This window comes from Anastrepha ludens, chromosome 3 (genome assembly GCF_028408465.1).
Source record: "Anastrepha ludens isolate Willacy chromosome 3, idAnaLude1.1, whole genome shotgun sequence".
In the NCBI taxonomy this organism is placed as follows: Eukaryota; Metazoa; Arthropoda; class Insecta; order Diptera; family Tephritidae; genus Anastrepha; species Anastrepha ludens.
The window spans coordinates 100,414,905-100,430,365 of NC_071499.1; the positions used below are offsets into that span (position 1 = coordinate 100,414,905).

Below are 15,461 nucleotides of genomic sequence, written 5' to 3' on the forward strand. Positions count from 1 at the left end.
TTATCTCCTCCATACGTGACAAGAAAGTTATTCGCTTTACTTAAGTAAAAATGGCGGATGCAACCCAATTGTCAAATTTCTGTTCAATCTCAGTATAGAAGAATTTCGCGTACTGCACATTTCTTTAATGTTGCAGAAATAAATCCAGATTACGGGCAATATAGAAGTCGTCGGGGTAGAGAGAAGCAAGATATCATAAAGCGTCCACTCAGTACCTGAGTAGCACCAGCTAGAGGAAGGTTTAGCTGCTCGGCGGATCTTATATTTGTATATCGTGCTAACATTAGGTTCATAACAGGTAGCAGCCTGAATTATGCATACAAGTACATGGTTTTAGTTCTTTTTTTTGTCGGGACAAATAGCAAGTATAGCACTTAGACAACATTAAGTCCATTGCACTGCATTCGGGTTCACTTCATAATCTTCCCTAAATCTGCCCGACCTGCGCAGAATCCTGAATAGATCTTGTAGTACCAAGGATTGGCTCCTTGGTGGTCGCTTCTGAAAACAACAGTGCCAAAGACCTGAAGCCTGATTCGAGCGAAGGCCGGACAGATGCACAGAAAGTGGTCCGCTATCTTATCTGAGATGCCTATTTTTTCTATATGTTTCGCCCATAGAAAGTGCCCCTCATCAGTCCAACCCGCTGCTACAGTACCTTCTACTTAATGACAGGAAACATGAAAGGTATCATCAGTTTTAGCTTTAGTTTTTAGTTTTGGATAAAAAATAAATTTTCGAATCACATTTTGTGTCAGATCAGAATTTGGTCATGAAGGAGCAATTGACATATTCGTACAGTTTTTCTCCATACCCAGTATTATTTTTACTTAGCAGACAGCGTTAAAAGTGCGCCAGAATAGCGGGTAATAATAAAAATTTCGGTAAGAATATAATCGCTATCGCGCTGAATAGATCTATTGCCGGTGCATTTTCTTACCATATATGTACGAGTATTGGTATACCACGATTTTTTAAAGTCCAAAAAGAAATATGCAAAAAAAAAAATGACTATACAAATGCATCTTGAAGTCTGGTATAATATAGAATTAGAATTTTTAACCTAGAAAGGATTAAGGCATTCGGCTGATAAAAAATAAAGATGTTTCTCTTTTATGTAAAATCATAAAAACCGGAGCCGGAACCACTCCACCCGACCATACTCCATTAATATGAATTTAAAAAAATCCAAGTCGAAATTCCAAAATCGAAGGAACGATGAATAGAGGGGAAGAAGTAAGCATTCATTAATATTGTAACAATGTATATGAAATATTACATATATTACGAGTATGTAATGAAAATGGTAAAATAGATAGAGGCAGCAAATAAGTAGTAATATAAAAAGTCGAGCACGTGTTTTGGCTAAACTCCATTTTCGTTTATTTGTTTTATTGTTGATATGTCGGTTGGTTGGTTGTTTATTTCGAGGCGTAAGCATCATTTATTTGAATATTGGAATAATTGCACCTTCATATGAGCATACACATACATACATATGCATTGAACATTGCTTTTCGGACATTCCATTCACGAAATACTTTCAAATCGCTTTGTTCAAGTTTGTGCATAAATGCGTCTGACTATGCATGTATGTATGTATATATGTATGTTGTTAAATATATTTATTTAATTCATGTTGTATAGACAATTTATCTTTAACTGTATTTAAAATCTATTATTAAATACGGAAATAAAAGAGTAAAAATACATGTAAAATGAACAACACAAAAAGAATAGGCAAATAGGATAGAACTGATGAAAATTAATTTAACTAGATAAAAAGCACCAATTTCAGTAAAAAGTATATAAGTATATATGTAAAATAAACGAACAACACTTCACTCAATGACGGTTAAGTATAATCGTATGTACATACTATGCAGTTAAGCTATGTAAGTTAAGTTAATATAATTTTGAAAAAGATTTGAATAGGTGTAAGCCAGTATCTGGATGCACTTGCTAATGTTAGTATACTTGTAGTACACTACTAAACAACAAATATATCATGATGATAAATATAATATTATTATTACTTTAAGTGTATTGGTAGTATGACCTGTTGAGATGCTGCTGTGGTCGAACGTAGTTTTGGACTTGCACCAGGATACAATAACCAGGAAAATAACGATTATTTGTAATGAAATTGAAATAGATACAGAAATGTCTGTCACTACGTTTCCTGGTTCATGTAGTGTAGATATATGTGACTATTATTTTTTAGATGAGCCGTTATTTTGAAATTTCAATTTCGAAATTTGAATTCGATATTTTTAATTCCATAAATGTAACAATTAACAATGAGTTGAAGAAGAATGGCAATTGGATATCCATGAGGAGGCGAAGAAACCATTTATTCGAGATAAAGTTAAGGTTTTATAACTTTTTAGTTCCGAAAATTGCTTTATGTTAATATGGATATTTATAAAAAATACCTTTTAACAGTATTCCTGCTGTTCTTTTAAAAACTGTCTGTAACGTTAAACTTCTTAAAATTTAATTGGGATTTTCCTATACACAGTAACACAGAATATATTTGCTTTAGACTGAAGTCAATATTTTTGAATAAGTTTAAACCCAAGGTAATTTAAATTTTCTTCACAAGTTTAAGCTATATAATAAATCTAAGGAGACGATTCAATATATGTGGATAGATATTAGATTAATAAAGATAATGGTTCCAAAAGTGCAATATAAGTTATCAAAGCAAGTATTTTGTTATTTAATTAATATTTCAGCACAATTTTTTCTAATACAAAAAGCGTTGATTCATTTTTAGGCATAATATGTACATATATTACGAATTTATATCTGTAACAAAACTCACAAATCTTACAATTGCCCCTTGACGGCTTATTTCCAATAAAAATCGATTAAATAAGAGACCAAAAACATTTCAATCAAACATTTCAGTTATCAATCTAGTAGGAATTATTGCGCGGAAACGTTTTATATCCAGCTGTTAAACAGTTTTAGAGATGTTTCCGATTTGTAAACATGAAAATTTTTCAGTAGAAGTGAAGTAAATGACTGAAAGCGAGCACGAAATTAAATATGTATGCTTTCAGAACAAAATAATACAACCCGGTTTTAAGTGGGTAATATGAGGAAATAATTAAGAACATCTATTTGAATATATTTTTCACAGTAATACACATATTAATATTGAAAGAGGAATCCACATATACATATAACCTGAAACATAAAGGTGTGCATTGGTGGTCAAAAAGGCGTTTTTGATTTGCAAGCGGAAAATTTCACCATTCAAGAACTCGCTTATTTTCATTAGCGATTTTATAAAAATCCCATGATTTCCTCTATTACATTTTATCCTCAAAAACATTGTAAGCACTTGAATGGTAATATTATCAAGTGTTAATCGGCTTAATTTGAATTGGGCTTGGAGCTGACATACTTTTGGCTGTCCTTATCGAATACCAAAGAAGCCTTTTATGCATACGTACAACCATTACCACAGATTTTTCCCTATTAACAGCAATTCAGAGCTTTTACATAATAATTTAATAAGTTTTGATTGTAAAATATATTTTAAATTACTTTAATTAGAATGTTTAATGAGACAAGGAAGAAAATACAAAAACACTTCAATTTCATGAGTTAAAAGGATGCCAAGTAAATATAAAAAGAATCAGTATTCAAGATCTCTGGTTATGTCACAAAATTTATCTGCTATGAAATATTCAATTATCCGTAATTATCATGCGAATTATCAAAGTCACCTGACACATATTCTGTCTTCTAATAAAAAAACCAAATCCATTCGCTCAATATTGTCAAAAGCTACTATCAGTATTGTATTGCAGGATTCTAAATTTTTTTTCTCGAAAATCCTCTGTATACAATATGGATCAAAAACGATATATGTTCATTGCAAATCCTGATTTTATGTGCAGAGTGGCATAGTTTTCTTTGTATTTTCAGTTCATACATGTATATATTGGCTATGAAGTAATACAATTACTTCACGAAATAGGATTTCCTTTTACGTCGAAACTAGAAAAATATAAAACATTGTGGTTGTTTAAAAAAATCAGCAATCATTCATTTTGTTTGTCGGCTTTATCTGCTAGCGTAGCATCTTCGGATGCCACTAGAGGTAAGCGTACCACAGTTTGAGAAACGCTGGTCTAAGAGTTATTGAGGTAATGAAATAATTAGTAAATAAATAACGACGATCATAATTGTTTGTGGTCAATTTAAAACACTTAAGAGAAATTATTTTAAGCAATTATTGTTGCATATGAATATATAGGTAAAACATATTGAAGCCTTTCAGGACAGATGTAGGAGGTGAGTTCCAGAGTAAACCGGATTTTCTGAACATTGGAATATATGTATATATATATGTATATAATTGGCGAGTACACCCTTTTTGGGTGTTTGGCCGAGCTCCTCCTCCAATTTGTGGTGTGCGGCTTGATTTTGTTCCACAAATGGAGGGACCTACAGTTTCAAGCCGACTCCGAACGGCAGATATTTTTATGAGGAGCTTTTTCATGGCAGAAATACACTCGGAGGTTTGCCATTGCCCGCCAAGGGGCGACCGCTATTAGAAAAATGTTTTTCTTAATTTTGGTGTTTCACCGAGATTCGAACCAACCATCTCTCGGCTACGGCGGCCGCCGATTCATTAGTTCTTGGAAAAGCGACACACTTCTTTCTGCGCAATTATGTGGCCAGTATATGAAGCAGAAAGCAAGTCAAAAGACAGAATTGTGCGCTAAAGCCTTGGCCTGTTGGAGCGAACACTTTGTGGGCAATGTCTTGTATGTATTTATGTATATAGAAGTAAATCAATACTACCTGTAACTTATTTAAATGAGATAATTTGTTTTGGCTCGGTGATGCTTTTTATTGGACACTTTGTTATTTGATCATGTAACATCAAGTGTTCTACCAAGTATTGTAAGAAAAGATTCTGACCTTTTGGATGATACCTACCTGATGATATGGAATTAAACTGTATTTATAGAACTTCAAGTCGAAATACGAAAAGAAGTTACTAAATAATTTTGTGGTTCACCGATTAAATATCTCGGTAAAAGTTTTATAAAGTTTAAAACAAAGTTTAATATCTGTTCGTTGCTCATTTCTGTGTGGAATGCTCGAATATACTGTGGCTTTAGATGCCATAACTCCACTTCTAATTATTAATACAAGACTTTAAGGGAAATACTTATGTTCGCGAAATCCAGTTTACTTTGGAAAGCATCAGGTTTATACTCTAGCTTTCTGAAAATATGTAAAATTTCCAAAACACTTGTTTGCTTTTAGGTGGCTAATACATTTTTTTAATACTACAGAAATTTGTTTGTATTTGGATGGAATTAACAAAGTATGGGGCTCTTAAGCCTTTTAGCCTCGAATTTGTATATAGGGTTAGTTAATATAACTCCTAATATACATACATAATTTTTATTTGTAAATCAAATCTATTCGTTTTTTGTAAAGCGTTTACGAATGCACACATACATATTTATAGGTACGCAAGTACATTCACGTATGCATATACGTACAAATGTGTTTAAAATTATATACTACATAGTATGTTATGAACACATATCAGATGTTTAGTAGCATACTCGTACGATTAGACGACAGTGTAGACTTCAATGAAAACACCATAAACACAAGCAAAGCAGATCACAATCACAAATACTGTTAACACGTATATACACATAGTAAATAGATTAGCTTATAAAATAATTATTAACTACCGGTGTTTGCATGTGAATGATCTAAATTGGTTTAAGTAAGTTTGTACAAAAGAGATGCCATCACCTTAACTTTATTTTTTTTAATAAAATATTGCAAATATATATGTATATGTACATTAGTCTATTTATATAGGAAATACTCTGCAGACTTTAAACTGAGCGCATTTTATAGTTTTTTTTTTAATTTTATAGGATGTTTTATCTTAAAAGTGTTGCTTTACATAAATTCCTTTAAAAAATCGTAACAATAATGCTAGAGATATATGTATGTTGTTTCATGAACATGGTATTGCTAAGAGATGGAAATTATTTATTATACATAATTGCATTTTAATAAGCTATTTTATTTATCTGAACAATAATACATCAGTTGGTTGCAAATTGCTGCGATGTGAAGGAGCAAATATTATTCGAATGCGCTGAATCCAATTTTTTTGAAATGTTTTTAAAAGTCGTTCAACTCAAAGGTTTATAACAGATTAATTATGGTTTTTATGATGTTTGATTTACAAGTTTGAAACACTTTGTTTAGTGACAATCACTTGGACGATTGATAGATGAAGTATATTTCGTATGTGATAACCTTTCAAAATGAATAGACCACAACGTCATCAAAAGTCTAATTAAATAATCTTGATTTGTAGTCCATTACATTGATCTCTACGGTCATGGATTCTTATAACCGTAGGCTATTTTCTCTAAGGATATTTCAAATCATTGGTTTGGGTATTAAACTGTAGGCTGAGAGTTATTGCTGACATACGATCTCAAGAGTTAAGTGAGTCAAGTAGTAATTATACAATCATATTAAAAATAAATTAATTTTAAATGTGATCCATACAAATTTTCACACTAAAAATATAAAGTAAAATAGAAAAAAGTAAGTTTGTTACTTAAGTCTTTTGCTTTAACTGAAAAGTAAGCAAATTAACGTTTACTGGCAACACTTGGCTCAGCGTATTCGATTTATATTAATCACCAAATTACCAATATTTTTGCCAAAAGTCTCTAATTCAGCACGCTGTCACTAATATTTAAACTTTCCTTATAGAAACAGAACTTTTACATTACTCAAATTTCATTGGCGGCAGAAATTATGTTTCCTAAAGTTAATATGTGTGTGATATATGTATATCTATTATATTATATGAAGCATTCCAGTCACTTTCATTTAAATAGACGTTGAAAATCATGGTCACTAATTGGCGCGTACACCCTTTTTGGGTGTTTCGCCGAGCTCGTCCTCCCATTTGTGGTGTGCGTCTTGATGTTGTTACACAAATGGAGGGACCTACAGTTTTAAGCCGACTCCGAACGGCAAATATTTTTATGAGGAGTTTTTTCATGGCAGAAATACACTCGGAGGTTTGCCATTGCCTGCCGAGGGGCGACCGCTATTAGAAAAATGTTTTTATTAATTTTGGTGTTTCATCGAGATTCGAACCGACGTTCTCTCTGTGAATTCCGAATGGTAGTCACGCACCAACCCATTCGGCTACGGCGGCCGCCACTAAAATAGTGTGAAGAAATAAAACAGTTTGTCCAGTTCGTTATACGAAGTTAGGAAAAATGGTTCCTTACCGACTAACATTTTTTGGAAATCAGACAGTATGCGCCATAGCCAGACAAGTTGAGTTTGTGTGACATATTTTAGCCTTGCAAATTTATTAAATACAGCAAAATTTTCACCTTGATTTTTGTCTTTATTTCTTAGAGCGAGCGTCTACGATAAAGGTTCCCAGAAAAATGTATGGATCTTTACGAGTACGCGTAAGCAAATGTTACTTAGAAGTTATGTCAGATTTACTCAGAATTGACATAATGCAGGGAACTAAAACCATTGAAAGTATTGGATGTAATTGGATGTATACTTTCAATGGTCTGCAAACAATTTTCTGGATTTTTTAAATTTTAGTTATTAATACTACTTTTTTTCTCTAACAAGTTTTGTTCTACTTTTTATTACAGATCTTTTCCTATTATCTATGCGTCTGTCCCACAAATGGTAGTACTGACAGTATAGTGCCTCCGCCGAGGGTTTTTGTTTCATAAGAAGTAAAGTACTTGCGAGTGCTTGGAGTGGGGCTACCGCTTTAGAAACACATTTTTCCATAGTGGGTAACGAACAAGGAACCAACCGATGATTGAAGTTTAACGAGAGTCATTCCCGCATATGCTTCATATTTCATATACACACATCAATACTTTTTATTTGGTTTTGAAAAGAAATGATGTATCCGAGTAAGCTGCGAAGACACTTTTAAACATTTTGTGACATTTCAATCCATACCATTTTAATGACTAAGTATTAACTGATTTATTGATGGTTTAAAGAAATTTTATAAAAGGAGCGCAATAGAGCTTTTTTCGTACACTCCTTAATTTCACTCAAACTCTTGACCATTAGATCAAAGGTGAAGATTAGGTATGGACTTTACAAAGGTTTTTTAAGTGTACAAATATCTTATGTAGTAAAATGAAGTGTTTTTTATGTACATGTGTTCTGTGTATATTTCTAATACATTTTATGTAAGAAGTTTTGAGAAAAAATGCGTTGATAGGCACGTACATATACATACATATAAGTGTTATATATATAGTGTTAAAATATTTAGTGTGTGTGTATCCAAGATAGATGTTTTTTTTTTGCAAACAAAAAAACGCAAACAAATCCGAAAACATGAAGTATTATTTAAATGCTTAGAACTGGTTACCTTTCACACTGTCGCAAAGTCCATGAAGCAATTATCCATAAGGATACCATGAATACGAGCAGCACCGTTCCAGGACATATTGTCATTAAGGTTTTTAAAACAAATCTGAAATTCGATTAAACACAATTTTTTTTAAATAAAAGATATAAAGATATATTTTAATATACATTATATATGGAAATACATGTACATATGTACTCAATTACATATATGTCATATCTCTATGTAGCTGTGATTGAGAAGTTGTAGTCCATGTCGTATATTTGGACTCTATTTTTCAGCTTATTTTTCTAGTACCACACTTAGTTTCCTAAGATTGTTTATAAGATACTCAACATCCGAGTTGCGACAGCGACTACGAGCTCCAATCTAAAAACACATATTTTCCGTTATTTAGAAAAAGACTGCGCTGTTAAACGTTGCATATCCAGAGTACATATACAGGGAAGTTGTGAAGACAATTACGAACATCGCCCTTTTCTTAATTAGGGTGTTATGATTGAAAATTTTACCAGCCCCCGGTCAGGCACAGGGTTATTCAGCCTAAAGCCGCAAAGGCAGTTATCTAAACACTTCGTTGTAGGCAAAGTAAACAATTAAAGCGTAGTTAAAGTAAAAAAATCCCCAAAATCGGAAGCATGGCAGATGGAATACATAAAGCAATATGAGATCATTTCACTACATACTTTTCTGAGCGTGAATAAAACAATGTAGTTATTTTGATAAGTCATTCCTAAAGAAGAGAGAACAAGAGCTCGATGGAATGCCAGTATTGTGCTTTTAAGTGATAGCTGCCTACCCTCGCGAAGACGCGAACAAGTGTTGTTAAAGTTGCTATGGGCAAAGTGCTTCCCTTGCAGATCGTAAGCAAAATCTCTTCTTTTCACTAAAACTCCCAGGTCTCGTTTTCGTGAAAGCAACGGCGTTATAAGCGCAGGAAAATACTTTTTTTTTATTTATGGGGCGGTATAGGATTAAATTTCAAATCGCTTTGTTGTTGAATTATTCATTTAATTATGCAAATTCAACAAATAAAATAAGAAAACAAATTTAGAGGAACTCTTACCTTGTATTAAAATTAATTCTGTTGAGGGCTCCTATGCTCCGCGATGATGCGTCCGTAAATAATTTTGAATGAAGTAGCATAACTCGACATATTAGATATAACCGAAGGAACATGGGTAATGATAATGCGACGTCATACGGCACCATTTCGGTGCCCATTGTTTTATTTTTATTTGCCAATTTTGTCGTCCATTGGAAATAGTATTCACCAGGAATTGGATGAATTGCGCATATAAAAAGTTCTAAACTTATCTGACTAATTCGTTGCCATGTCATTGCGATCCGCCAATCGTCTGCACAATTATCTATCATGAACAACTGTGAATGTGGTTGCCATCAACGTTCCGGTATGCCGTTCCATTTTGAACGGCAAAAGAAGAAAAGTAAGAAAAGTAAAAGAAAAAATTGGAAAGGCTCTATTAAAAATTTATTAATTGGAATTATATTGATTTATTTTTAGTGTGACAAAGGAACTAACAAACAAACTAACGATTGGGAAGTCACATTTAAGATACTCATTACAAAATATAACGTTACGAAATGATAAAAAATATTTCGCTCTACTAGAAGCACTTATATTATATGTATGTATGTATGTATGAACATATATATACATATGCATGTATACACCCATACTCTACTTACATACATATATTGATATGCTTGTGCAAATTAGGTATTTAAGCTGAATTTTAAATATATTCTTAATAATATTTAAAGATAACTAGACACAATCGAATTCGAGGTTTTTGCAATGAGACGATGTTACATGATGATCCGGCACTTCTCTAAAGACCTACCACAAATTGTAAGTGTAGCAAAACTAAGAAAGAGCCTGTGGTAAAACTATCCATACAAATCCAACATCTCATTTATGGCCATATATAATATATATACATATAATTTTTATTGGATGTACAAATTCTTATTGGATTTACAAATTCGGTTTTTTGAGCTCCGAAAGCAGAAAAGCAGATCGAAGGTTTCAGGTGAAGTAAAAAATTACCATTTTCTGCTAGATGCCTTTGGTGCGTCATATCTCGCGATATATGCGCAGCATCAGGTCATTCTAAACAGCGACTTAGAGATGACATCACTCTTCATAAAACTTTCTTTTGAGTTTGATAAAACCGGATATGTGCTACGGTATTCCAAAATGAAAGAAGATAAAGAGAACATTCAAATTCAGAAATTCTTTGCTGAAACGTAACGCAGCCGATGCATTTTTGAAGCAAATGGCAGAAATCAACTGTCAAAAAAGGTGTATGTCAAATCGCGGTGAATCGGCCTAAATCATCGCCATTCCCGGATTAAGGGCTGAGAGGGTTTTGGTATGCGTTCTATGAGATAGAAAGGGATTATTAATGGACCGAGCTAAATTCGGACCACTACTGAATGGATTATATGTATGGAGGTTCTATTACACCTGTCGAATAGTCCAAACCTGACACCGAGCGACTAAGTCAGAATCCGAACCTTTTAACTGAGTTCATCATGTAAAGCGTATGGTCACAGCTCAAGAATTAAATCCCGCCGTTTTCATTTGGTGCATACTTATAAGATTGTTCTTCTTCGCTATCGGCGCTATTACTAAATTAGTGATCTTGGTCGAGTCCAAACGTCGTGTTTTCTTCAAAATGATAACAGCCACCAATAAGAAACATAAACTAAACGTCGAAGAACGGGTAAGGAAAACAGAAATTGCTGTATATGCCTGTAAACGTATGCTTGGAAGAAGGCGGTTATACGACCAATTTTATCGTATGGTTCGATAGTTTGGTGGAAAGCTCTAGGGAGAGATTACAATACCAAATTAATGGGCAGAATATAAAGATCATCCTGTGATAATAACGGTTGATGCAATCAGAGCATGTCCTAGGGAGGCTCTTAATTATTCCAATAGACCTACATATAAAGAAGACGGCAACAATGAGTGTATTTAGGTTAAATGAAGCGGGTCGATGGAAAGAAAAAACGTATGGTCACGCAAGTCTATTATTGCGACAAACTCAGTTAACCTCGGAGAGGACTGATTAGATCGTCGTAACGGTAACTTTCAACAGGAATCTTGTCACTCTCTTTCCATCTAAGGAGGAATGGAATAAGGGATTTTCACTAAACAATTTCGACACTACAGTCTATACAGATGGCAGTAAAATGGATTGCGGTTTTGGAGCAGCATACATATATTCTCATAGACTTAGAATTGAAAAATCTGTGCGTCTCCCTAATACCAGCAGTGTCTTCCAGGTGGAAGTTCTGGCAATTGCCGAAGCTTGTAGGCTACTAATCATAGATTTCTCTTTTAAGGGCAATATCGCTATTCTTTCGGATAGCCCAGCTGCAAGCTAGGCGCTGGATTCGGCTACAACAACCTCTAAAGCGGTGGAACAAAGTAAGAATAGCTTTACCACCTTGAGTGAGAACCATAAAGTTACCTTAATCTGGGTCCCTGGACACCGAAACATTGAAGATAACGGAAAAGCAGATGAACTGGCAAGAGAGGGATCTGCCATGAATAACGTTCTTGCAGTACCGGTATTCACACCATTAGGTGCAGACAAGAATGCAATTTTCCTAAAATACCTTTGAATCGTGGATTGTAGATGGAGAGACCAGACGAAAATCAAAATTAGCAGGACGTTGTGGCCCATCTACAACCTCAAGCAATCGTCGATATTGATAAACATGTAGCGACGGGACGGTCGCCTGTAGACTAACAGCAGTTGGTCTATCGGAGAAAAAGCCGCCAAAATGGGCACCCTTACAACACATACTGTCATAGTTGTAAACAACCGAAAGAAAAGGAAACAATCTTCCATTTCCTCTGTGAATGCTCCGCCCTATGGAAGAATGTTAACACTGGGCAAACCGCTGTTCGAGAGTCTCGAACAACTGTCTGGCTTAGAAACAGCCTAATAATGTTCTAAACCGCACAGACTGGAAATAGTCTTGCTGTAAATAACCGTTAAACAAGTTGGTAACGAGGATGTGGCAACAAAATGCTGCGGAAACGTTAGTTGGATTCTGGTTGAATCACCACTGTAACCAACCAACCAATCAACCAAGTGCTTCTCTGGCTCGAATTTGTAAAGTTTTATCATTTAAGCGTTTCATCATAGAATAAAAGAAGCATAAGGTTATAAGTGCAAAGTAGAATGTTTTTCATGTTAGTATTAAATGCAAGATGCGACGGCTTTTGGATCGTTAAACGAAAAGTTATCAGGAGGTTGTCCAAATGAAGACTTTCGTTTTAAAGTAAGCCGAGAAGAAAATTTTCAAAGGCAAGTATTCAATATTTATACCAAATTTCGCATATCGAGCAATAATTGCAATGAAACTACAACTGCGCTAGGGTTGCTATTTAAAGAGTGTCTTTCATTAAACCATTAGGCAAGTTGAAGAGTATTAGAACCGAGCAATAATTGCAATGAAACTACAACTGCGCTAGGGTTGCTATTTAAAGAGTGTCTTTCATTAAACCATTAGGCAAGTTGAAGAGTATTAGAACCGGATGCCGATACAAGCCTTTTGGATGGCGCCAATCTCCGCAAAACACTTTCCTTTCATCGGCAATTGTACTAGTCGGACAAAGTGTCAAAATAAATCAAAAAATGTGAAAAATACACTCGAAATACCTTTTTCTAAATATCTCAGATAACTTTGTAAAGTGCCTCTCGATTCAGTAACTGCTGCAGGAAAAACCTTTGAAATACTCTTATTGAAAACATTGGAAAACGGGTGAGGGATTTTCTGCTTGTATTTTTTTCTTGGGTAATCGTACCAGTCTAGAACTCTTAGAACCTTAGCTTTAACAAAATGTCTGGTATAATTTGCTATGAACCGGAATCTCTATGTGTTCATTGGAAACGATATAGCATTGCAATTGCTCTCTTGATATATAGTGCAGACGTTGATTTTAAATACATAAAAAAAAGGGGTGAAGTACGTACACACAAAGGCAATAATACTAATCTAAAACGATTTCTATGCTTTAACTAAGCAAATCAGTATAATAAATCCAAAGCCAACCATAAAAATAAGCAAATGGAGCGTATTCGAATCGTACACTTTTAACAAAGCGGATTAATAAGCTTAATAGGCATACTGCAATATGGGATATCTGCCATAGCCAATACACTTTCAATTACATATAAAGCAATAATTGAATTTTCCCTTATTTTTCTTATATAAAACATACATAATGATTTTTATATGGAGTCCTGCGTACTCATAAAAACATACCTACATACATGCATATAAAAATACCCGTGATTGAAGTTTTCCATCGGATCTTGTTGATGCAGTTTAATAAAATATTGATGTGTATAAAAGGTTCGCAGTAAATTGAAGATAAGTGGTTTTAAACTTGCAACGGATTGCCTTATACTTCTTTTTTAAGGTGATATTTTTTATCAATTAGTGAATGTTTGTTTTTTAATATAAATGAAATGACAGTTTTTCGTTTTTACCAAACGGGCATAATTCGATGACCAGAAAGCAGCTGCGAAATGATTTGCTGGAGAGAAACAAAATCGCGCCAATTCAAAAGCGGGTGGTGTGGAAAAATTATTTACAAGTGAAAAAGGTTTGGGATGAAGCAAGTAAAGTTTCGCGAATAATAAACAAGCCGGAATTAACGTTATGGAAGGTAATGCAGTATGTTTGGTAGGATTGAAAACATATAGCACTTATACTATATGTATGTTCATTATGAGCTGCTAGCGCTTGGACTGATTCATTCTGATCACCAGGAATTTAGAAGAGACGGACGCGTGTTCAATCATGACAGTGCCACTTAGCACCAAGAGCGCTTGGCTGGGAAGCTTTGAAACATCCATCATATATGCATGCAGTTCCAAGTGTAGGCTTGGAATGTCGCTTGTTTTGGTGGGAATGATTTGCACTCTAATAGATGCCTGAAATATGTGTGATGTTTTAAAAGTAATTAATTGAAATGAAATAAATTAAAAATGTGTAGTATTAAAAATGCAGTATTTAATGGAATTTTTTCGTTAAGTGTGGCATGTATATATGTATATATGTAGATATATAAGCATAAGTATATAGCATGTTACTACATATAACATACATACGTTAATTTCGATTATGATATGCAAATACATATGGTAAATATTTCAATGAAAAATGCTAATTTGCATTGCTTTGTGGAATTTTATCACCTCCAACTTTAGCTAATCAAGTTAAATATACATTGCAATTTCACTATAACAACTTATATGAAGCTTCAACTAAACTACCATCAAGAACTTACTCACAAATATTACAAAACTTTTATATTTACTTACTGAATTCTGCAAAGTATAATAAAAGGTCAGTATTAGAAATGTTAAAAGGATTTACATTAAGTATATGAAGGATTTCTAAAAATTAAATCATGGAAACGTAAATGTGATTTGGCAAACGGCTTACTTAATGAATTATATTAGTAAGTAAATATGTCATTAAAAAAATAAGTTAAATTAAAATGCGTGTTATGCAATTACTCACAAAATGCTATGTTGGAATATAGATGATGCTTAGAATAATGAAATACGTCGATTTGCAATGTGTGGCTGTCCGCCAATCTATCAATTTGAACAAGTGGTAGACAGCTGTGACAACTCCTATCTTTTACGTAACGGTGATCAAAAAATCGTATGTTAGTGGCACCACGTACTTCTCAATCACTGTTAGTGTCTTAAAAATCACTGCTACAGGTGCAACACACTGGGCAGCTCAGCAGAAGCTGAGTAACTGTGACTATGACATCTGTGTTGCAAGTAAATGCATTGGATTTGTGTTATTCATAAGATGGCCGTGTTATTTTCGTGTTTCCTAACTGAAGGCGTTCGGATTTTATAATGTCTAGTCGTTTAAGTGGTTTAAGGATTTTGATGAGCAATTTTTGCGGATTGAACGGCGAGGTTATTCCCAACAATAT

At 33.8% G+C, this 15,461-nt stretch overlaps 1 protein-coding gene across 8 annotated transcripts in view; it reads right to left on the minus strand.

Annotated features, from left to right (window-relative positions):
• Window positions 1-15,461, minus strand: part of LOC128858609 (small conductance calcium-activated potassium channel protein) — a 174,457-nt gene that overhangs the window by 29,647 nt on the left and 129,349 nt on the right. For all 8 annotated transcript variants that reach the window (XM_054095015.1, XM_054095020.1, XM_054095019.1 and 5 more), the window contains 2 exons: window positions 9,519-9,835; window positions 8,453-8,557 (listed from right to left, as the gene is read on the minus strand). In XM_054095015.1, coding sequence (XP_053950990.1) covers window positions 8,453-8,557; window positions 9,519-9,835 — 422 coding nt within the window. The remainder of the gene's footprint in view (window positions 1-8,452; window positions 8,558-9,518; window positions 9,836-15,461) is intronic.